The sequence below is a fragment of the Eurytemora carolleeae genome, unplaced genomic scaffold (genome assembly GCF_000591075.1).
Source record: "Eurytemora carolleeae unplaced genomic scaffold, Eaff_2.0 scaffold64, whole genome shotgun sequence".
Lineage (NCBI taxonomy): Eukaryota > Metazoa > Arthropoda > Copepoda > Calanoida > Temoridae > Eurytemora > Eurytemora carolleeae.
Genome location: NW_019396205.1, coordinates 659,132 through 683,617, shown reverse-complemented (window position 1 = coordinate 683,617; position 24,486 = coordinate 659,132). Strand labels below are relative to the sequence as shown.

General features: G+C 31.6%; 1 protein-coding gene and 1 long non-coding RNA gene across 2 annotated transcripts; one reads left to right on the top strand and one right to left on the bottom strand.

Moving 5' to 3' along the window:
• Positions 1-716: 716 nt before the first annotated feature.
• Positions 717-23,894, bottom strand: LOC111698081 (uncharacterized). The gene is made up of 20 exons (XM_023468318.1): positions 23,867-23,894; positions 23,335-23,457; positions 21,367-21,497; positions 20,089-20,243; positions 18,431-18,502; positions 18,017-18,078; positions 17,148-17,232; positions 16,786-16,847; positions 15,371-15,440; positions 11,233-11,282; positions 10,523-10,601; positions 8,762-8,917; positions 8,311-8,445; positions 7,460-7,531; positions 6,432-6,518; positions 6,266-6,330; positions 5,649-5,717; positions 5,114-5,368; positions 4,628-4,707; positions 717-794 (listed from the first exon to the last, which is right to left on the bottom strand). Exons 1-20 carry the CDS (start codon positions 23,878-23,880, stop codon positions 751-753), a joined length of 1,866 nt encoding a protein of 621 aa, XP_023324086.1. The 5' UTR covers positions 23,881-23,894; the 3' UTR covers positions 717-750.
• LOC111698082 (uncharacterized) lies at positions 5,647-6,525 on the top strand. The gene is made up of 3 exons (XR_002764470.1): positions 5,647-5,732; positions 6,128-6,168; positions 6,437-6,525. It is a non-coding gene; the product is annotated as an uncharacterized LOC111698082 (long non-coding RNA).
• Positions 23,895-24,486: the final 592 nt, after the last annotated feature.

Here is a 24,486-nt window from a genome sequence, read left to right as displayed (position 1 = left end):
GAGTTAGTGTTTTTTTTTTCAGTCAAATAAACTTTTTTACTTTTGATCTTGTCCCCATAGCTAAAGGTTGAGTGAAGGGTTAAAATCATTTCCCCAATCCTAACCAATAAGAGAGACATTGAATCTTTGCCACAAACTTAAATTTTCAATTCCCTACATCTATGAAACCTGATGGCTTAAACCTTTGCTATTTCAAACTTAGATTAATTTTGATATTTTAAACTAATTGATCTGACAAAATTCATAGTTTGAAATATCTAAAGTCAATATGACATTGGGTTTTGCAAAGATACAGGGATTATTAAATCAGAGTTTATGATTGAGACTCAACTCCTAATTGTAATTCAAAAGTATTGGAATCAATTTAATCCTTACCTTGGAGAGAGTAGATTAGAAACAACAAGAGTTGGAATATTTCTGTTCTCCTTGATCTGGTTTCCCCAGGGGGGGTCCAGAGGACCTGGATACACGTCAAACCCAGGTTTAGTTAACACAGATACTTCAGAGCTGGACTGATCATATCCCTCGGACTTTTTAATTATATTTCTAATTATATTTAACATTTTATCATTTTTAAAATCAGTTTTCTATTCGATAAATTTTTCTCAATAAATATAGATTTTGAGATTTGTGAAAATTTTTAGATTCAATTTAAGAATTCTACAAGTTTAAAGATTTAAAGATTTTTGAAAAGTAAAATTTAATGTCTGAATAAGAAAAGAATGGTTATTTTCAATTATTAAATATGAACTAAAAGAAATCCTGATAATTTAACTCATCCTTCCTTTCACCTCCTGACCATCAAACCAAAAACATTCAAATATTTATATTTAGATCTTGTCCTGTAATTAATGTTTGAGTGGTTTGTTATAGTTTACATTACAAAAATCCGGGAATCATTGTCTGTAAAATCTGGGAAACATTAAACGAAAATCGTTAAGCCCGACTGAACGTATATATTTTATACAATTCTCCAAAAAACATTTTTGGGTAAAAATGTTCATTTTTACAGTATATAACTAGTTTAAACACTTCAGATTCTGTTTAGTGAATTTATTTTTTGACAAAGTAAGCATTAAGAATACAGTTTTCAAATTTTACAAAACTTTATAGATTCAATTGTTGTGTCTTCGTATTGAGAGAATTCTGAGAAATAAAAAAGAAATGTTCGAGAAGTTTCTTATTTTTCTCTCTTTCCTCCCTCAACAAGTATTCAGTCATTCAGTTTTTTTTCAAAGGAAATTATAGAATATAATAAAAATAATATTACTTGAATAAAGTTAAGATTTTATTGTAAAAATTGTATAGGCAAAAACGTTTAAAAAAATGAATCGATTCTTTTTACATACTCCTTGTATCTTTGCAACACAATGTCGTAGACCTTAAATATTTCAAAGGATCAAATAATCTAAGTTCGAAAATTCAAAGGTTTTCACCATCATGAGCTGCAAATATACAGGGACTAGAAAATGTTTGTGTCAAAGACTCAATTGAATTTCATTGATTTACATTTTTTCCAAAAAGTATAGAATATATAAATTGTAAACGATTATTATAAATTAAATAATTTTAAACAATTAAAAAAGAACAATTTCTGTTAACGCTATTGTTCAGTAATGAATCTAAAAGTTTAAAGCTTTGTAAGATAAAAAAATAATTATCTACTTTTCCGGATAAACTTCAGATGATTTCTATTTGAAGATTATATTTCTTTGAAAAAGATTATGATTGTGGGATTACTTTCTACTATTAGTTATTAGTTTCAAAACCTATGTCGATAACATTGATTCAATAAGTTTGAATTTTATAAGCAGCATGTCCTATTTACCTACTGAATCCTATCTGAGCAACAGTGATGAAGTTATCAATAGTTTTTCTATTTAAAATTTTTAGTTTTTATTTGCGTTTTGTAGAGGAAGAAATCCCCAAACCAGGAATATGAAATCCACAAATCAGTAGTTTCGGATCCTGGAACCAGAGAAGACCTACTCATCTTCCTCTCCTTTAATATACTCGTTATGATAAATATTTAAAATTTGTTGGACTCAAAATTGATGAATTTTTGAATTGGGACTATCAAATTGAACATGTTTCCAATAAGATTGCTAGCTCAATTTTTGCTCTGAATCAGATTAAAAACATTTTACCGTTAAACATTCGTCTACTAGTCTATAATGCACTTGTAAGGCCACATATTGAGTATGGAATTATAACATGGGGGGGCGTAAAAAATGCTAAACTACAGAAAATCAAGTCTCTGCAAAAAAGAGCAATTAGAGCAGTAAATAATAGTTCATTTAAGGCACATTTAGATCCAATTTTTTTCAGATTAGAACTCCTAAATCTTGATGATAAATATAAACTAGGTGTTCTATCTTTTATGCATAAGTACTTTTATAAAAACCTTCCAACTTCCTTCCATGATATGTTTGATTCTTTTGCTGAACCAAATAGAACAAAATCATATAAACTTGAACGGGTTCTCTTTAAACCCCTAGAATGTTTTCCCTCTGCTTTATTTCCAAAAATATGGAATTCGATTGAATTAGAGCTGAAAGAAACTAAATCTGCAAAATCGTTTAAAAGAAAAGTCGCCAAGATCTATTTAGATAGTTATGCAAATTATATCTGTAAATAAAACTGTGAATCATGTGGATAAACTTAGTGTTTACTATCTTCTTCACCCTGTATTTCATAAACATGATTCTAATAACTTATGTTACCCTCTGTTCCAACCCTTACGCTGAGTATCCTCCCTTTCCCTTATAATCCCTCACCTCCCCCTTACATTTTTCCTGATTTATCATCATTCATACTTATGTTTAAAATGTACAATGTACATTGTTTTTATCAACAATTCTCATTCGTTTATAGTGGGCCAACCAATTAAAACAACCTACTCTGGTTAGACGGGTCCAAACTACATAGTAAATTGTGATTTTTTTATTTGTATTATCTCGTGCTTTGTAGTTGAATAAAAATATGAAAAAATATGAAGTTTATCATGTATTTAAATCTAGAAGCAACAAATGTACTTCTAAAGTTTACTCTTTTAAAGCACGACTTACAAATTTATGCTCTACAGAAACCATGCATAAACTTGATAGAATTAAGCCCTTTTCAAGCTTGGAATCTCTTCCACATTATTGATTAGATCAATGTTTTGATGGTACCGTTGTGAATCGGACATGTCCCTATTTCTTTTTCATAATTAAAGGTCACTTGAAATCAGTCACAACAACAGTTGCTGAATCGAATTTCATTCAGTTGGAAGACTTTCTTACAGTTTGAAGAATTTCATTCAGTTTAAAGAATTTCGTACAGTTTGAAGATTTTCTTACAGTTTGAAGAATTTCTTACAGTTTGAAGAATTTCTTACAGTAAGAAGAATTTCATTCAGTTTGAAGAATTTCTTACAGTAAGAAGAATTTCATTCAGTTTGAAGAATTTCTTACAGTTTGAAGAATTTCATTCAGTTTGAAGAATTTCGTACAGTTTTAAGAATTTCTTACAGTTTGAAGAACTATTCTCTTTTCTAAGGATTTCTAAAGAAATGAGAAACCAGGATTTCTAAATCAACAATGCTTTCATTTCTTGGAATTCTTGTGTCAACAATAGCACTGAACCTTTAATGTTCATGCTGCTCTTGTCCTAGTAAGCTCCTTTCCATCGTCTAATAGCTTCCCCCATATCTGTGTTTACATTTGTATACAAAAATAGGCTGAATGAATAGGCTTGGTTTGTTTTATATTTCTCTCAGAAAATGTGGTACGCTTTATCTTGTAAAAAACAGATATAGATTTTTCTTTTAAGTATCTTCCTCGGAGGTGTCTTATGATTAATAATTAGGGTTTCCATTTTTCCGGAAAAAAAAATCCATTTTGGAAATGGAATGATCCGGAAATTTGTTGCGTAAACCGGAATTCCGGGATAATTCCGGTATAAATGGAAACCGGAAATTTTCCGGTTTACGTCATGTAAACGGGAAAAATTACCGTTTTACGGAATGGAAACCGTAAACTTTCCAGTTTCCATTTCGTAAACCGGAAAATTTCCATTCCGTTAACCGGAACTTAAAGAATTATTTCTTATTTTCTGGTGTTGTATTTACATATGTAAGACTTTAATGTAATTATGGTACCAATTGTTCCGGAAATTTCCGTTTTAAGAAAAAAAAATCGTTCCGGAAATCGTTCCGGAATTCCGGTTTTCCGGAACCTTTCCCATAATGTAAATGGAAAAAATTTCCGGATCATTTCCGTACGTAAACCGTAACCCGGAATTCCGGTGGAAACCCTATTAATAATGCGCAATGGACTTGTTTTATGTGGTTCAGTGTCAGATCTTTCCTTGGGATATCTAGACAGATAAAAAAATTTCTGTTTATGATAATAGAAGGACCGCAATATGATTTTGGGGGACATTTTCATCTTTTAAAATATACCAGGTAAACTTTTGACACCTTCTTTGATGTCCCAAATAATAATGCTGTTGTTAGGCTGTCAAATTTAGCTGTTAGGCTGCCAAATTTAGCTGTTAGGCTGCCAAATTTAGCTATCCGGCTGCCAAATTTATCTGTAAAGCTGTCATGTTTGTTTGACTCTTAACATTTTTTTTTGATTTGATCCTGGAATAAAATTCTTCTTATTTGCTCCTTCAGATCTAAAATCTTGGAACCAAGGAGAAGGACAGGAGCAGAACCTACACCTGGAACCAGGGTTGGCATAAAAAAAACCAGCCCAAAAAAACCAATAAAACCCAATATAAAAAAAAACCACCTGTAACAGGCTGTAAGTGGGCATTTTTGGGTTTCATTGTTTTTTTTTAATTTTTCTAATTTTAGAATTATAGTACAAAATAATTGCAGTATTCCTCCTACGAAGAAGGAAGGTGATATTATTGTATTTGAAGAGTATTTATATATGATTATAGCCATCACAACAACATTATTATTTTTCATAACTATAAAGTCTTATTATTCTGAGTTAGAATGAATTTTAGTAGGGGTCAATTACATTTAAATTGAAAAATCCAAGCCCAAAAAACCCAGTAAAAACCAATAAAACCCACTGGACTGGTTTTTTAAAAAAAAACGGTTTTTTTCCAACCCTGCCTGGAACCAGAAGGAGATATCTCTCCCCGGAGTCCAGGATCACTTTTTGGAGAAACTATTTTTAGCCCTCGTCTAGAGATATCCCGGAACCCTGATCGGTTCGGAGTCGGTATACTTAGTCGGTCCATTCTCACCAAACTCTTTTTCAAACTGATTTTAAACTGTGAGTGTAGAGCTGGGAAAGAGGAGGCTAGAGAATGATCATGAAACTTTTCAATCTTTTCTTCACATCTGCACAATAGAACCTTTTCCTGTCTAAAATGTGTACAGTGTAGAGTTTAATTTACAATACGCAGTACACCACATAGCATAGTTTACAGTGTACACTGTACAGTATGGTCAATTCAGTAAGGAGCGTATACAGCGGAGGGAGTGATATGGACTGAGCCTTGGCGGCTATGTGATTTCCAGAAGGGGGTTGCCCCTCTCGTTGGAGCCCCTACCCCTGTATACACCCCTGTACACAATACACAACAGAGTACAAGATTACGAAGACAAAGATACAATGTTTACAGGACGGATTTAGGTAACTAACCCGTCTACACTATAGCTGCTCCTGATCCCAGATCCAGGTTCAACTCCGCTCTCCAACCTGCTCTCACGACTGATAAATAGACAGGTTGAGAAAACTAGCTTTTCCGTCATGGTTTTCAAAATATTGATTTTTAAAACTGCATTTGTGCAAAAATCAAATTTCCAATTGTAAACTGGACAGATTCTTTATACAGGTTTTATTGTTAAGCGATTAAGAAAAATACTTTTAACATAAACTTTTTCACAGATTTTCAAAATATCTAAAAGATATGCATCAAAATATATTAAAGAAACCAATGAGTAATATAAATAGAACAAATACAAGTTCAGAGGCTAATTTTATATTCCAAATAAACATGGGAATTCAGAGCCGACTTAAAAATCGTCCTAAAAGTGTCAGAAAAAATCGCTACTATTTTTAATTTTTTAATAAGATTAAATCTTCTCTGGTGTACCATACACATGGAATTCATTTTCTAGGAGGTGAAACTCAAGATTCCATCGGGCCCCCAAGATACAAGGTAAGGGGGGAATCCGGAACTACCCCAATACCCCGCCCCCCACCGCCCTGCCTCGGTTTGATTGAATTTTGAAAAGTCTCCCTTTGAAAATATGTACCTGGATAAAGGGGAGGAGACGGGATCAAACCTTCTCTTTATCCAGAGATGTTTTCCGGACAGGTTCTAGACAAAAATATTTTTGAAATTATGAAAAAATATAAGAAAACTCTGGAATTAAAACGAGCCCTATCATCCGTCGGAGTTCTTTGACATATATCCTTTACCTTAGAAGGACTGATGAAAGAGCCGGAGAACTTGGAAGGAGAGAGTGCTGGAGAATGTGATCTGGGTTTAAGTAATGAACTCTCAACCTAAACAGATGATACAATGATACAAGGGTTGAGAATAGTTTTTTCCGTTTTTTAAACGTTCAGCTATTCGGCTTACGGGACACAAATCTGTGAAGTTGAACTTACTTTAAAGTTGTATACGCTAAATTAGGCAAAATGTTGATTTTGCGGAAACCGAAACAATTTTTTTTATCTTTTCCTAACATCTGGGAATTTCGGCTTTCAGGAGGCTTCACAAAAATTTGAGAAGTTTAACATATTTAAAAATTGTATGCTCATATGATATTTTAATTTTTCTACTCTATGCAAAATGTTGACTTCGACAAAAGTCGGCTTTTATAAGTCTGAACAGAAATCTGTAAGATTAACATACAGTGGTAGGCGATAACATCAATATAATGAAGACCAATTTTTAATTTACGTTTTAATTGTTAACAAGCTTTTTTAGAATTACAAGTTTACAAGTAATTAAAGAGAAACTTTGTAAATTGACAGCTTCTCTTTGTTTCCATGTTTTTGTGTATCCATTGGCCGAATTTAAAGAATTTGAGCGGCGGTTTAAATTTAAGCTGCGGTTTAAATATGGTTGGTTCCACTTAAAATTGTATCAAATGTTTCAAGATTTAAGCCGGCGCTTAATTTAAACCGGATTTTGGCGGATTTAAACCGCGGCTCAAATTCTTTAAATTCCATCTCATGCTGTTGAAAAGCTTGACATAAATTAAAATTTAAATCGAAAGTCGCCTTCATTATGTTTATATAACCGCCTACTTACATTACCGTATTACAAAATTGTATTCACTGATAAAAGTTTGCTATTTATAAACTATGTAAAATGTTGAACTAACGAAACTTAAATATTTCAGAGACAAAAAAGATGGCAAACACTTATTGTGAATTATTATTTGTTAAACAAGTTCAAACACACTTTCAAATATGAATATTATTTTTTAATTATAAACCTTTGGTGAAAGTCTTCTTGATATTTTGTTGGGTTGCTGAGAGAGCTGGAGGCTTAAGGGAACCTTTCGATCCTATAGTTAAACTTTATTATTCACTAACTTGGAAACTAAACTTTCTATTTCAAATTCAACTCACTTAATTTAGTGTTTTTCAACATTCTCCAAAGTAAACCAATCAAAGTAAACCAATCAACGAAGAACAGAGTAAACCAATCAAAATTTGACGCAAATCGATTTATGAGTTATGATCGGCAAGGGGTTGCGAGTTATGATCAGACATACAAACAAACAAACAGAGATTACTTTACTGATTTATATACAGGGTGTCACACGAAACTTGACAATTGGCGAATAGTTTAAATTGTGTTTTTCTATGACTTTTAAGTTGTTTGATATCTAAGAGAATAATTATATATAATTATATGGCAGTCATTTATAGTAAAATTGATATCAAAGTAAAATGTATATAACTAATTATTTTGTTACCAAAATAAACTGCAAAAAGTCTCTAATTTCTAATACAGATAATGGAAGAAAACATTAAAAACAATTCACCCACTGTCAGGTACACCCTGTATGCACAGTGTGAAATAATATGTAATACAGTGTGTCTAACTAAGAAATGTTTGATTTTTGGCGAAAGAAAAAAAACAGAAAAGTATAAAATCAGGTTGCAAAAATATTTGCATTATGATATTTGGGTGAGTGGAAAATACTCACTTTCTTTCCTCTCACATAAAAATGAGTAATAACTTTGTTACTTATTTTCACGTTGGAAGTTATGAATTGCGATTTTTTACGATAAAAATAGATAGATAAAATAGAATAGTTTTTCAAGTTTTTTTTTATACCTTAGCCTGACTCGTCTTCTGGGAGGAGCAGCTTGATATTTCCGAGATGGGAGACATGTTCTCAAAGTTCTTCATAAAGGTTGGAAAGTTCTGATTGGTTGAGGAGAACTCTGCACTTGATCTTCGAGAATCCGCCTAACAGTACACACAAATATAGTACATTAATAACCAGAAAACTCTGAAATAGAAGGATGACTTTTAGAATCAAGATATAACTTTTATATGAGTATTAGACACGGCAAATGTGCAGTGTAAACAATGTTTTCAGAGAATTGTTTATTTAAAATTTTTTTAAACGACGACAAAGTTTGACCCTGACAGAAAATAAATGCAAAAAACGAACAAAAAACGAGGCAAATCGGTCAAGCCGTTCATGAGTTATGATTGGACATAGTTAGAGACAAAGAGAAACTCCTTCTTCATGTAACATAATTAAATGTTGACCAATTACCTCCATTGAGCTGAAAACACTGGATCTATCAATACTAACAGGTTTACTCTCAGATCCGTAGTCTAGAAGATACGCGGAGCTGGCACTGGAATTACTCCGGGATGAGTTCTTGAATGAATAAGAGCTTGAGCACTGACCACTAGATATTCGAGACTCCTACAACATTCATTATGTTTAAATATCTAGAAGAAAATTCTGGAAATTTGATCAATCTTCAATTGGAAAAAATTCTTTAAAATTAGACAAAAAAGTTGTCAAAAGAAATTTTATTTTTAACTTTTAATTTTAGAAATGGCGCTTTTTAAACTTTTAAAATTTTTAAATATTTTCAAGTATCTCCACTAACAATGTCTTTTCTAAGTAAATCTAACAAATTTTCAAAAAATGACACCATGTTATTTCTTTTAATATTTTTTTCTTCTGATTACAACAATTCTTTTAAAAACCAAAATTTTGTTCAAATCTGATTTTCGTAAACGCATAGTTTGCTAAGATTCCGCCAATACAATATTTGTATCTATATTTCTATGATTTTTGCATTTTTTTGATAGATGTTTTTTAGCAAAATTAAACGTGTTGCATCTTAGCCATTACAGTAAGCTAGGGAGGTTTGCCCAACGTAAATTTTATTTTCAGGTCCGAAATCAACATAGGACGCCAAAATGGTCGAAATCCGTGTACACAATGGGGCTGGAGGAAATTAAGACTTTCTGTTGCTTAAATCCAACTGTATAGAGAATTCCAGAATAATCAAAAATCCGCGTTCTTGGCATGCTCGTCGTCGTTATTTAAAGCCATAAACAAATAAAGATAATGAAATAAGAAGTCAAGTGTTGTTCAAGGGTTTACCATAATGTTTTAAACATTTTTCAAATCTCTTATCATGTTTGAAAACCCTATTTAATTCAAGATTTGATTTTTGGCGGAAAATTTTTTATTTCTTTTGCTCATTTTGTTTAATTACACCTTAAGGACATGTTTAAAAAAGTTAACGTAGAATGATAGCATATTTTAACATGATTTTTTTTTTCCCGTTTCCTCTGAAATTTCCATTTTTAACTTAAAATCCTGCTCACCTGAGCCTGCTTTTGACTGAAAACAATTCAAACTTCAAGATTAGATTAATGATCTGAAATCTATATCTGAGTCGAAAACAATTCAAACTTCAAGGTTAGATTAATGATCTGAAATCTTTAACTGATCCAAGAAGTAAAACTGAAAACATCCTAAACCGATGTTATAATTAGCCATAAGCGTTAAAAAATCAAATTTCTCTTCAAAAATATGATCTTGCATTTGGTGTAAACAGGGTTTCCAAAAACCTTCAGAGATTTAAAAAGTTTTGAAAACATTATCGTGAACCCCTCAATCCCCTCAATAATGCTTGAATTTGAATTTCAAGTTTTTAGTACCTTAAAGGCCTGGAATAATGAAATGCATACCAAAAACGAGGATGTTCGATAATTCTGGAATTTTCCAATAGTTAACAATTCTAAAATTAGATTTATTTCAAAAATACCTATAGGGGAATTTGGTTGTATAGCTCCTAAGTTTCGTAGGGACATGTAGTTTCAGAAAATAATAGTCGCCGGATTGGGTACAACAACAGTTTTGATTTCCTTCAGCCCCACTTTGTGTGTAGTACACTGTTCTGTGTACAGAATTTTGTTGGCCATAAGCTAAGAAATAAACAGATATTCATAACACTATGGCACTCTGCCCCTGCTAGCCCGAATAGTGTGAATACATATTATAAATTACCTGTGAAAAATGTCGGTTTGAAGATGAGATACTTTGTCGTTGTCCACTAGAAGACGAACTACTTCCCTCTTTGCCACTCCTAAACAAAAAACGGTTTAAAGGAATTGAGTTTAGATATTTCAAACTATGACTTCTGTTATATCAAACAATATAAGTTTGAAATATGATGATTTGACTATATTAGACATTTTTTCTTGACCTGTTTCTAAGTGACTATTTCCCTAGGATCATTTTGAAATTTTCCAATTGGAAATTTTATTCACGACTATTTCTAAAATGAGCAATTGGAAAAAAAGTCATTTGGAAAATGAGCGATTGGGAAAAAGTCACTTGGAAAATGAGCAATTGGTAAAAAACCACATTGAAATCGAGCAATTGTAAAAAAGCTGCTTTGAAAATGTAGAACTGTGAAAAAGCCACTAGGAAAATAAGCGATGGGGAAAAAGCCACTTGAAAATTTTTCCTATGGTATAGTTGTCATTTGAGAGTTTAGTACAAGATTACACAAAATGGTGAGACTGCAACGACGACATGAATCTCTAAGTACCACAATCTGGAAATACAATTTAGTCTTTTATCTTGAACTTTAAAGCCTTTCAATGGTACATAGAAAAGAATTTGGTTAAGAAGCAAACCGGTTTTAAACCACAGGAACTTAAGTAAAAAGATATTTTTAAAGTCTAATCCTGATCTCTGATACTGACACCCACCTTGCCAGATCCTGGATCCTTGGATCAGATTTCCATCCAACCACTTTCTCCTGAACACGGAAAATATATTTAAAATGCAATCATGAATCAATTAATAGAAAAAAAAACGATTTTTTGATTCCGTTTCTTCTGATCTTGAACAATATTTTGGTATGTGAACCTGGACCGTAAAAATTATTTCAAGTGACCCTTCATTTTAATAGAATTCACAACAGTACCATTAAAAGATTTGACTGATCAAGTATTGAATATTGATATCCATGTTTTTTTAACTGATTTTTTTCATTTGTGGGTTTTCTACAAAATGGACTTGCGCATTTCTTTTTCAAAAATAATGGAGTAATGATCAGAATAAAATACTTTTCAAGGTAAAAACTCCAAGTTTTCTTTCACATCATTGATCAGATTAATTGGTTTTAAACATAAAAGACAATTCTGCTTGACAATAAGTTTCTTCTTTAAATAATTCACATCGATTTCTACAAATGTTTTTGTAAGGGTTTGGTTTGTCAGAATTTGCACATTATTTTATGTATATCTAATGTTTTAGCTTGAGAAAGACCGTGGTTCGAACTTTCTCTTTCTCATCAACTTAAATTCTTAAAAGGAGTTTTAACATTTGTAACTTTGCGATTTTGTAGTTTGAAATTTTTTTTTTATTTCAGGACAAAAGTAGCAAAGAGTATTTGTAATTTAATTTATTTATAGGTATATCACATACAACTCTTGAGAGGCTCAATAATACAGTTCTTATTCAACATATTTAGATATTTTTTGGTGTCTGTGTTGATTAAAACTTACCGTGGAGTCGAAAACACTTAATGGGACAGACCGGCTATGTAAGGTTATAGTTTAACTGAGTATGCAGTGTTGTGGACAAATTCTTTAGGATTCATTTGAGACATATAAAACTTTTCCACGATGTATAATTAATGAGATTGAGTGCATAGTCGACGTTCAAAATCATGAATTTGGGTGGGTACGTTTTTTTTGGAAATTTATACAGTAAAGTAATTAGATGGTTAGGAACATATTTCTCCAAAGAAATTTGTCAATAAATCAATGCTAGAATCAATCATTTCGTTTTCATCATTATATCGATTTCTTATTATATTGAATTTATTATTTGAATTTATTCGCAGATTTCTACAAATTCCTCAAATGTTGTCTTTTCAATAATAATTCCAGAAAATCTTTAGAAAATCTTTGTGAATAATGAGGAAATAAAAATAGAATAGATAATTAAACAAGATTACTTATTTTTGATGACAAGATTAATTTTATTTTTTCAACCTGTTCCGAAACAACTAATTAGTTTACTGTAGAATTTTGTTTACATTTTTTGTCGTCATTTTTAATAAAAAAAAAATTCTGAAAACGTATCCACCCGAAAGTACGATTTTGAACGTCGACTTTGCACTCAAACTCAGGATTTACTGATCCATAAAAAGTTTTATATCTCTCAAATGAATCCTAAAGAATTTGTCCACAACACTGCATACTCAGTTCAGCTACCTTACATAGCCGGTCTGTCCCTTTAATTCTAAAATGAAACAAAATACATTGATCAGAGCAAATAAGAAATAAAATCGATTTTTCGAAATATTAATCAATTAATTAATCAGTTTTCTGAAAAGTAACGTTTGACCCATAAACAAGGTTTGGTACAATCTAAGATTGTCATATACAAGAAACTTTTGTAGTCAATTCTGTAATTAAGAAATACGAATATTTGTTTGATAAAGGTAAAAAAAGGGTTATTTTGTTTCGTCGCAATTACTTTAATCTTTTATATTTTCACAAGAATGTATTTAGCATATGTTCTGTCTCTAGAGTGAATATAAATAATTTATGAGATGACTGGTTAGGTTAGATGAAAATAACAAAAACAAACCTCTAGTTGTACAATGTATGTAAATCATTTTTTCTGCTTATTTGGTTTGATAACATTTATATTTAATGATTTTTGCCTAACACAACAAGCTTCTTTACCAGTGGTGCTACAACATTTGATAATCGACATTTGTCCTTTAAAATGGTATTCAGAGTTACAGGGTTACCCAAAAAGTATGAGACTTCAGAGACAACTGTACGAAGTTCATCCTGTTTTCATATACTCATGAATCCCGGCAACTGTAAACTTCTTCTTTCATTGTATAATCATTAAATAAAGACCACATTCAAGGCAGACGACTAAATTTAAAGTTGGGATCGTCATATTTAAAGTTGGGATCGTCATTTCTAAAGTTGGGATCGTCATGTTTAAAGAGTTCCAGGTCGTCTGACCAGTCTCATCCTGTAGTTTAGGCCTTGTGGGGCGTCTCAGGATATTAAAGGGGCCAGGGGAGCTGCAGTTACTAAAGCCTAGGAGCCCAAAGTGCTACGGCTAGAAGAGGTTGGGAGCTAGGTTGGGTTTGGTAAAGGATATTCAATTTTAAAGGAAAACTGTTCAAAAAGTATTTCTGCAAGAAAAGATAAATTGTATCATTATTCTTATAATTGAAGTTGCTAAGATGAGAATGCGGGAATTTATAATTTATAATAACGTTTTAGAAGATTACATTTTCTTGATATATATTGTTAGGAAGTTTACCTCGTCTTTATATATATTGTTAGGAAGTTTACATTGTCTTGATATATATTGTTAGGAAGATTACCAATTGTCTTGATATATATTGTTTAGAAGATTACCTTGTCTTGATATATATTGTTTGGAAGATTACCAATTGTCTTGATATATTGTTAGGAAGTTTACCTCGTCTTGATATATATTGTTAGGAAGCTTACCTAGTCTTGATATGTATTGTTAGGAAGTTTACCTTGTCTTAATATATGTTGTTAGGAAGTTTACATTGTCTTGATATATATTGTTGGGAAGTTTACATTGTCTTGATATATATTGTTAGGAAGACTACCTTGTATTTATATATATTGTTAGGAAGGATATAACGTTAGGAAGTTTACCTTGTCTTGATATATATTGTTGGGAAGGATATAACGTTAGGAAGTTTACCTTGTCTTGATATATTGTTAGGAAGTTTACCTACCTTGTCTTGTTATATTGTTAGAAAGTTATCTTGTATTTATATGTCGTTAGGAAGATTACCTTGTCTTTATATATATTGTTAGGAAGTTTACCTCGTCTTGATATATATTGTTAGGAAGTTTACATTGTCTTGATATATATTGTTTGGAAGATCACCAATTGTCTTGATATATATTGTTTAGAAGATTACCAATTGTCTTGATATATTGTTAGGAAGTTTACCTCGTCTTGATATATATTGTTAGGAAGTTTACCTCGTCTTGATATATATTGTTAGGAAGTTTACCTCGTCTTGATATATATTTATAGGAAGTTTACCTACCTTGTCTTGATATATATTGTTAGGAAGTTTACTTTGTCTTAATATATATTTTTAGGAAGTTTACCTTGTCTTGATATATTGTTAGGAAGTTTACCTCGTCTTGATATATATTGTTTGGAAGATTACCTTTTCTTGATATAATGCTAGGAAGTTTACCTTGTCTTGATATATATTGTTAGGAAGTTTACCTTGTCTTTATATATATTGTTAGGAAGATTACCTTGTCTTGATATATATATTGTGAGGAAGTTTACCTTGTCTTGATATATATTATTAGGAAGCTTACCTTGTCCTGATATATATTGTTAGGAAGATTACCTTGTCTTGATATATATTGTTAGGAAGTTTACCTTGTATTGATATTTATTGTTAGGAAGATTACCTTGTCTTGATATTTATTGTTAGGAAGTTTACCTCGTCTTGATATATATTGTTAGGAAGTTTACCTTGTCTTTATATATATTGTTAGGAAGATTACCTTGTCTTGATATATATATTGTGAGGAAGTTTACCTTGTATTGATATATATTGTTAGAAAGTATACCTCGTCTTGATATATATTGTTAGAAAGTTTACCTTGTCTTTATATATATTGTTAGGAAGATTACCTTGTCTTGATATATATTGTTAGGAAGATTACCTTGTCTTGATATATATATTGTGAGGAAGTTTATCTTGTCTAGATATATATTGTTAGGAAGTATACCTCGTCTTGATATATATTGTTAGGAAGTTTACCTTGTCTTGATATATATTGTTAGGAAGTATACCTCGTCTTGATATGTATTGTTAGGAAGAAATGCCTCTCCACTGGACCGACGAGAGTCCAACTCCAAATGACTAAAAAATTTATATTGAAACTTGAAGTTTTCAATACTTCAGGTTCTAAAGACGATTTCTGTGTGACGTCACGGCGTGAGATAATGAATATTTTACCCAGAACTGAAAACTCTTGCATTGGATACCCTTAATACCGATCGATAAATCTCGATATTCACTATAGACACTTTTGATTTATTTCTCTCTTTTAGGTATCCCTGCTGGGTTCCAACCAATTCATTGATTGCACGTAAAATTTTTTGGCTTCTGATTGGCTGTTCGGTTTCTGCAAACGACACTCTGATCGGTTTAATTTTGACACTTTCCTTTGTATCAATGTAAGATTTAATTAATCTGAAGATTAACAAAAAAGATGAGATTAAGGATTGATTTAGATACCCACAGTTCTAAAGTTTTCAGCTCAGGTAATATGGCTCTTTTTCATTATTGAAAGCCTTTTGTCTACAATATTAGTATAAAAAACATTGATAAGATACTTTTTAAATGTACGAAAATTGCTAAAGTTATCAAATGTCTGGATAAACGTGAAAACGTATAATATGTCGTCTTCCTCTCAAATTATTTTTAAAAAATATTTTTTAACCTTTCCGTCTTTTGTAAATAAACGATGATTATATTTATAATATTACAAGATCTATTTCAACATTTCTAAATTTGATGTATTAGACAAACCCGGCCGTAATTATCCCGGCCGTTACATTAGGTCACACCTGACACTTTTTAACGCCTCGCCGGGGGATAAACGTTTTATAAGGTTTATTTTAAGAAAGGAAACAAAATTAAAATTAAATTAAAAATAAGTTTTAAACGATAAAATAATGACAAAGTATTCATAACTTTTCGTTGAAGTAAGGGGGCGGAAAGTCTAAAATTAGCAGATTTTCATGAAAAATATAGATATTTATGTATAGCACATAATATTATGTAAGTATTTATTATCTATTTATTATTTAATATATATTGTACTATTTCTTTTGCTCTTATAAATCTTCATAAACATTCCTGAATTGTTATCTTACATCAACATTTTTTGTAAAACATTCATTTCAGTTAAAATGTTAAGTTTGCTTTTCTCTGTGAGGAAAAATAAAAAATAGGTGAGTTGAATTGTCTTAATTTCGCATTAAAATACTTGATACAGGGTTACCCAAAAAGAATGAGACTTCAGAGACGACTGTACGGAATATATCCTGGCTGCTTCCTTTTCCTTGTTTCTTTCTTTTTCAATAAATTAAATAAGCCATTAAAATACAACATTTAAGGCAGACGACGAGGATCGTAATATTTTAAGAGTTTGAAGTTTTTTCATCCTTTGTGGGTTCCTGTATTTCGAACATTGTTTTACCTTAAAGAAGTACTAGAATGCTTACTCAGCCTTCCACTATGTTTCTCTGAATAGGAGTAGTCCTGAAATATAGTTTTCATATCAAAAGAAAATAAATGTTTCATGGTTTAAAAAGCAAAGTGCTGTAAGATACTCATGTAGTACCTAGATACTACATATATTACCTGAATAGTACTCCTACTACCTAATTTTAGTACTCCTAATACCTGAAGACTACTCCTACTACTTTGCAGCCTGCAGCGCCTCAGAGGGCCTAACCTAACCTTTGGGAAGTTACCGCTTGGAAAGTTGCCACTTGGGAAATTTTCACTTGGGAAGTCGCCCTTGGGAAAATGCCTTTGGGAAAGTACCATAACACCTACCTGAATACTACTCGCTAGACTTTCGTTGGAGCTGAAGAGTTGTTGATTTTGTCCAAACCCTAAACCAGATTTCCTTCTCTCATACCTTAAACATATTGAAAAGTTTGGTTTGGTTAATCGTATTGTAAGGGTTTGGGCTGGGCAAACTTACTGTAAAGATTTGGTTTGGTCAAACAAATTTGGTTTGGTTAATCGAATTGTAAAGTTTAACCTATATATACATATATTGTAAATATTTAATATGTCTGAACAAATTGGAAAAGCTTTGATTTAAGAAGATAATTAATAACACTTTAAAAACATTTTTTCCCTTAGTTTAGAAAAAACAAAACTAAATAGGTTTATTAATAATAAATGATTTCTGAATATGACCAGCATCTAAGAGTGAAATTTAGAAAGGAATATAACATGTGGATGAAAAAAAAAACAAAAAAAAAACAAGAATTCTCATCCTGCATGTAATACAAAATACGATGACTATATCTCTACTTTGTGGTATTTGAAAGCTCCAAGCCCTCATGAATGAAAGTATAAGCATAATTTCAAGTGACCCCCCAATTCCATGCAAAAATGGCAATGCCAGATTCACAAGGATACCCTTAAAGGCTTTGATCAAGTATGAAATATTTATCAATTGTGGGTTCTCTACAAAAGTGGCTTGCATATTTCCACTGCAGTAAAACATATAGAAAATGTTAGAATTTAACACTTTTAAACCTATAAAAATGACAATATCCTCCATATTATTGATCAGATAAAGATTTTAAGGTTACTGTAGCATATCGGGCATTAACATCTTTGCAAGGAGGTCATTTTAAATTACGGTTACAGTCTCTCAAAAACCTTTTTTTTTGTGGTAATCATTGTACCTGCGGCGAGCATGACTGCTGAAAATATCAGGGTTTGATGTTGCTTTCTCTAACTGAGCAGCCTGGAATAGTTTGTTTAACAAGCACTGATGATCTACAATATTTAATCTCGAAATCCACCATGGCAACTTTTAAATTTGAGGGATAAGTGATTGATTCCTAAATTTTAATTTTCCCTGCAGGGTATCTCTCCACATGGGATATCCAAGAGGAATTAAATGGGATATCCAAGAGGAATTAAATGGGATATCCAAGAGGAATTAAATGGGATATACAACATGAATTATCTTAATCCTTAGGATTGCACACATAACTCCTTGATCCAAGGATTAACGCCATAAAAGGTTTGACCTCAGAAGGACGAGAATTAAGAATTTTTAATTAAATTTTAGAATTTCTAAAAACTCTACTTACTGAAAGAAAATCCTCTTTTGGTGAATGTTCTCTTGAAGTATCTGTAATCCTGATTCGGGGCGGAGAAATTGCCTGAACAACACAGATATTGGCAAAAAGACAGGAACGTCAAAATAATTTATTGATTTACGAACGTCAAAATCTGAATTATGAATAGGAAACAGTAATTGAACAAATATACTTATATTCATGTTCTACAGTGATAACCAGAAAACTCTGAAATAGGAAGACGAATTTACAGCAATAATTTTTTGCTTGATGTTGTTACATAGCAATTAGTTTTGCTAGACACTTACTAAATCACTAATTAAGTGAAATGGGCCTGTAAAGTGTTTACACAACATAATTGCTGTGTTCTATGCTCAGTGGAGTATTTATTTAAAGTCATAACTGGAGTCTAAAAGTCGTCATCCTATTCCAGAGTTTTCTGGTTATTAATGTAGTATGGTCGAGATTGCCCTTAGAAAAGTATTTCGACTGGCCATATATAGTTCAACTACTTCTACCTATTCATTAAGTCTATAACAAGATTGTACCACTCGACTCTTGTACCCACTTCAGAATTAATGAACAGAGTAACAATAATTAAACAATATTTTAGTCCTGGTCTAGTGGGGTCGAGATTGCCCTTAGAAAAGTATTTTGACTAGCGATAGATAGTTCAACTAGGTCTTGCTATTCATTAAGTCTAACCACTGCAGACAACAAAAATCGTATTTATGGTTATCATATTTCCAAAATTTGGTGAACCAACTTTATCTTAAAAATGACAGAAATTCTAATCGAAAATCAATTAAAAATTTTTCGTTATAACTGTAAAATTTTTTTTAAATCCCAGCATCAGTGGCATAGATTAATTAACAATAACAGATAGAACACTAGATATGGTCTTTTCAAGATTTAGGGGTTTTTCGTTCACAATAGCCCTGAGACAGAATCCCAAAGAAGTGTCCTATCTCTTATTGTTAATTAATCTATAGATCAGTGGTCATTCACCGTTATTTAAAACTTTAATATAAACAATGTATTATTAGGTTTTATATCTTAATAAATTGGGTCCCTTTTGTTCAGTCTTGAATTATTTGATGCAGGGTTTTTTTAACGTGAAACTCTTTAAAGAACTGTGTCAGCTTTTTATGCGTTTAATAAACAAATTAATCCTAATTTTCTAGAAGAAGACATTTCTCGAAAGATACGCATTTTATATCTACTCAATTGTTTCAATTTTATGGTTTGGTATAATTAGGTTGGATATCTTTCTGCAACTCATGGAGACAAAAACATATTTGAGAAATTATAATTTAAACCAATTCTTTTTTTAGTGATAAATTAAAACAAAATAAACCAAAATAAGCAATATTACTTTTGTTCCTTTCCCCTTGATATCTTTATTTGCAAAGTCTGTTTGATAGGATGTCTGTATCCAATGAACGTCAAAACTTTGTGGCAGCTGGGATGAGACCGGAGAAAACTTATGTACCATAAAGTTTGAAAAATCCTCCAAATTAAACCGAAAAGTCCATTTTTAGTGAAAAATAATGATAAAGGGCAACTTAAAGAGCAACAATTTAAAGCTAAAATTGTTAAAAGAAAAGCCTATTTGCATATTGTATAATAATATTCATGAGATAATTATGGTCGATTGTTTTTTTGCTTACCAGATAATGTACAGCTGATCTGGACTGGGGTTTCAGGGCAACGGATTTAGAAAAATATTTTTTGTGTCTCTTCTCATTCTTCCGAACATGAAGAGCCATGACAGCAACAGATGATCTCCGGGCACCAGCCTCCCAGGTCCAGGTTGACCGGCGCTCTAATTTATAATTCATTAATTGACTGATTGATTAAGTGAGTATAGAGCCGATTTCTAGGCAATTAGAGCAATTAGAGCCTTCGGTGTCCTAGTAAACATGGAAATTGAGAAGCGATTTTGATATCGTCTTTGTGAATGATTTTTTTATATAGTATATGGTGATACCTAAATAGGAAATATGATGATTTAAGAATTTGTTGTGCAGGGTGTCCCTTTAATATCTAATACTGTGTAAGGAAGACGACATTCCAAACTATTTACCAACTGGCATGTTTCGTGGGACACCCTGTACTAAATAAAATGAGAAATTAATTATTCTTCACTGTTTATCTTGCAGAAATGTTACAAGACGTCATATAACATTTTCCAGAATACAAAACAGTCTTTTACAGGTTACATAAAAATACTCTAGCAGACGTTTATTGGGACACCCTGTACATAGAAACTGTAATTTGGGCAAAACAGTGTTACAGTACCCAATTCAATCATTTCTACCGAGATTAACGAGCGAGGGGGGAAAGTTTGTCGTCATTTGATGATATTATGAAGAAGAGGGATTATAATTTAACTCCCTGCATTGCATCTTAATATCTGTTTTATATTTTATTTTATTTTATTTTTATTATTTATAGAATGCGATATTTTAAAGGAATATTTAAGGCATATTGAATTATATTTCTCAGAGGTCTAGGACGACATCTAAGAAGGGGTTTGTTGTTTACATTCTAGGACGGTTTTGGAGAAGGTTTTATTCTGTAGAACACTGTATCATATTTTGGGGGCCACTGTATCTTATATTGGGGCCAATGTTTCATATTTCTGGGCCACTGCATCATATTTTGGGGTCACTGTATCATATTTTAGTCTTTCCACAACCCCTTCAATATATATATACTCGTACTCAGACAATCCTGGATTAGTTCCGGGTCTGCTTTAATATCATTGAACTTTAGAGTTTAAAGTTCACCAAGATCATATTTTGGGGACCAATGTATTATATTTTGATAACCACTATAATATATTTTTGGGGTCACTGTGACTTATTCATGTGTCTTTTTCTGAGGGAAACTGAACCAATCATTTCTGGACTTGCAACCCTTTCATCAAATATCATGTTTTCTACCTTCTCTTCTCCTTGGTCTGGATCTTCTATTATTAGCTCTGCTCTGACCATACTCATACATCGTGTTCAACTCCAGGGATTCATTGATAGTGAAGGATAATTCAGAACTCCGTCTAGAGCTCCGAGAAGATCTAAAATCAGAAGAAAAAAGAATTAATTAATGAATTCGAATCATTATTGTAAAATCTGTCCACACATGATAAATACAGGGGTTACCCACAACAGATGAAACTGTAAAGACGATCTAAAAGTTTTAAAATATGACGATATCAAGGGGTTAAATTGTTACTTCTGCCTTAAATTTAGTATTTAAAAAGGCATGTTTAAGATTTCGAAAAGAAAAAACAACTTGACAGCTAGAGGGAATCAAGAATATTAGAACATCTATATATAAATGTACACTCGTCTCTGAAGTCTTATCCTTTGTGGTTAACCCTGTATGTATATTGTTCCTATAACTTCAAAATAACGATCGTTTGTTAAAAAAGAACAGAATATTAGGAATATCTCACAATGTTTTAGTTAACTCAGCATTTAGACAAATTATTGAGATATTTCTTTTAACATTGAACGAACCCATTATGATTTAGGATGGAATAACATGGAGCAGGAATGGTTACGTGTTGCCTCATCATATGATTAGGTCATGCTTTGCCTTTTTAATTAAAAAATACTTGTCAGAATATTTTTGCATCATGATGGTGATATTTCTAACTTCAAATTGAGAATTGTTTATTTAACGGAACTCATAGTTTAAACATCTATAGTCTATGACATCGTGTTGCAAAGATTATAAAATTAGAGTTTGTGTCAAAGATTTAATTAATTTTTAAAGCCCTTATCTGCATTGCTAATCAAAAGAAATCATTAAGTCGAAAACTATCGGTTTACATTGGTAATCACTTTCCTTTTCATCAGTTTTCGTTTTCTTATTTTTATTTGTGGATTCATGAATTGAATTCGATAATAAATATTTTCCCTCATTTGTTTGGGATTTGGAGGAATCACAACAAATTAAAAAAATTGTTTATTTTATTTTTAAATATTTTTTGATCAGGATACATTTTTGAATCGAACAACAAACAGTGTATTGAAATGAAACCTCTAAATTGTTCTCCTTTGCTGAAAGCATGGTTAGTTCAGATTCCATAATTGTAAAAAATTTAATATTTTTAAAAGATATCGATTTCCCTTTTGTTCCTAATTTCTTCAGAATTAAAATTTAATAAGCTTCTTTTATTATATATTTTTGTTCATCCAAAAAATCAATTAAAATGTTAAACTACCTCCTAATCCATTATTTTAAAAAGTTTGATAATCCGAATGCGAAAAGGGGGAGCTGTTCCTTATTTTCAAAAGCCAGAGATTGAAATTGTTTAATATACCTGGATACTATAGATCTAGTTGTAGGGATCAGAGTATACCTAGATCCTATGGTAATAAGTACTTTCCCAAAGGCATTTTGCCAAGGGCAACTTCCCAAGTGACAACTTCCCAACGGTTAGGTTAGGCTCTCTGAGGCGCTAAAGGCTGCAATGGGGGCCGAGTGCTGCGGCCACATGGGAAAAATCCTTTGGGAAAGTACCTAACATCGATCCTTTAGATCTAGTTCAAGGGATCAGAGTATACCTNCTAGTTCAAGCGAACAGAGTATACCTGGATCCTATAGATCTAGTTCAAGCGATCAGAGTATACCTGGATCCTATAGATCTAGTTCAAGGGAACAGAGTATACCTGGATCCTATAGATCTAGTTTAAGGGAACAGAGTATACCTGGATCCTATAGATCTAGTTTAAGGGATCAGAGTATACCTGGATTCTATAGATCTAGTTCAAGGAAACAGAGTATACCTGGATCCTATAGATCTAGTTTAAGGCAACAGAGTATACCTGGATCCTATAGATCTAGGTCAAGGGATTATATTATACCTGGATACTATAGATCTAGTTCGTAGGATCAGATTATACCTGGATCCTATAGATTTAAGAACTCCTCTTCTTGTATCCGGAGGGTTCTGGATCTGGTCAAGTGTAAGCTCAGGATGAATATCTGCTGTTCGTCCTCTCTTCTGATTCTTCTCAAACAGTCTCCTAGCAGAGCAAGGAATTATATATTCAAGTAAATATTTATCATTAATTAGTGTAAATTACGGAAAAGCACTGATTTCCCATTATCCTGGACTAGATGCTAGAATTCTAGAATAGCTTAACTCGAGGTCAAAACTTCAAGTATGTTTAAAACGCGCTCAGTCAGTTCCCCTCTTACCCCTGTCTGCGCGGAGGTTTAATTCAAGTTGTTGTATAAATCAACCCCTTTCTTTGAATCATTTCCTGATAATCTTTTGGTGGATTACCCGGAAATTAATTTCAAATCCTTTAATCTGAGAGTTAACTATATGTGGCTCAGCTCCGTCCCAACCAAAAGTTTAAGCCTCAAAATATTTAAGATGATATTCCATATTAACAGAAAAAAATAGAAAATAAATGAAGTTTGACAAACCTTTTCTTCTTCATTTCCTTCCTTCCCTTTTCTTCTTCCTCTTGCGTTACTGAACAAATTTGTTGTAGAACTGTTTATGTTAATTATCAACTTTTTAGTATTTTAAACTTAAAAGTTAAAAAGTAAGAATAAACCGTAATAAATCCTGTATGATGCTGCTTATATTTTTTGAAGATTTTTGTTCAACAATTTTGAGAATTTATTTAAAATATAATCTTACTTTTATAAATGTTTATTATATTTGTAATTTATCATCAAACTCATTTAATTCCAAGAAAAATATTACAAGTCTTTGAATATAGTTTGAAAATTTGAAAAGATAAAATCATAAGAAAATTAAGTAAAATAATAATAAATATGTTTTTTTTTCTTCAAATTTCTCTTCATTTTATAAGGGGGCTACACACACTCAAAGTCTCTGCCACAAACTCAAATTTTCTAATCCCTATAACTTTGAAATCTGATGGTATAACATTTTAATATTTAGATTATTAAGTAAAACATAATTCATATATTGTAATATCTAAAGCAAACAAAATTGGGTTGCAAAGATTTAGGGATAAGAAAATCAGAGTTTGTGGCAAAAACTCAATCCTTTGATCAACCTTGCTCATGAGTTT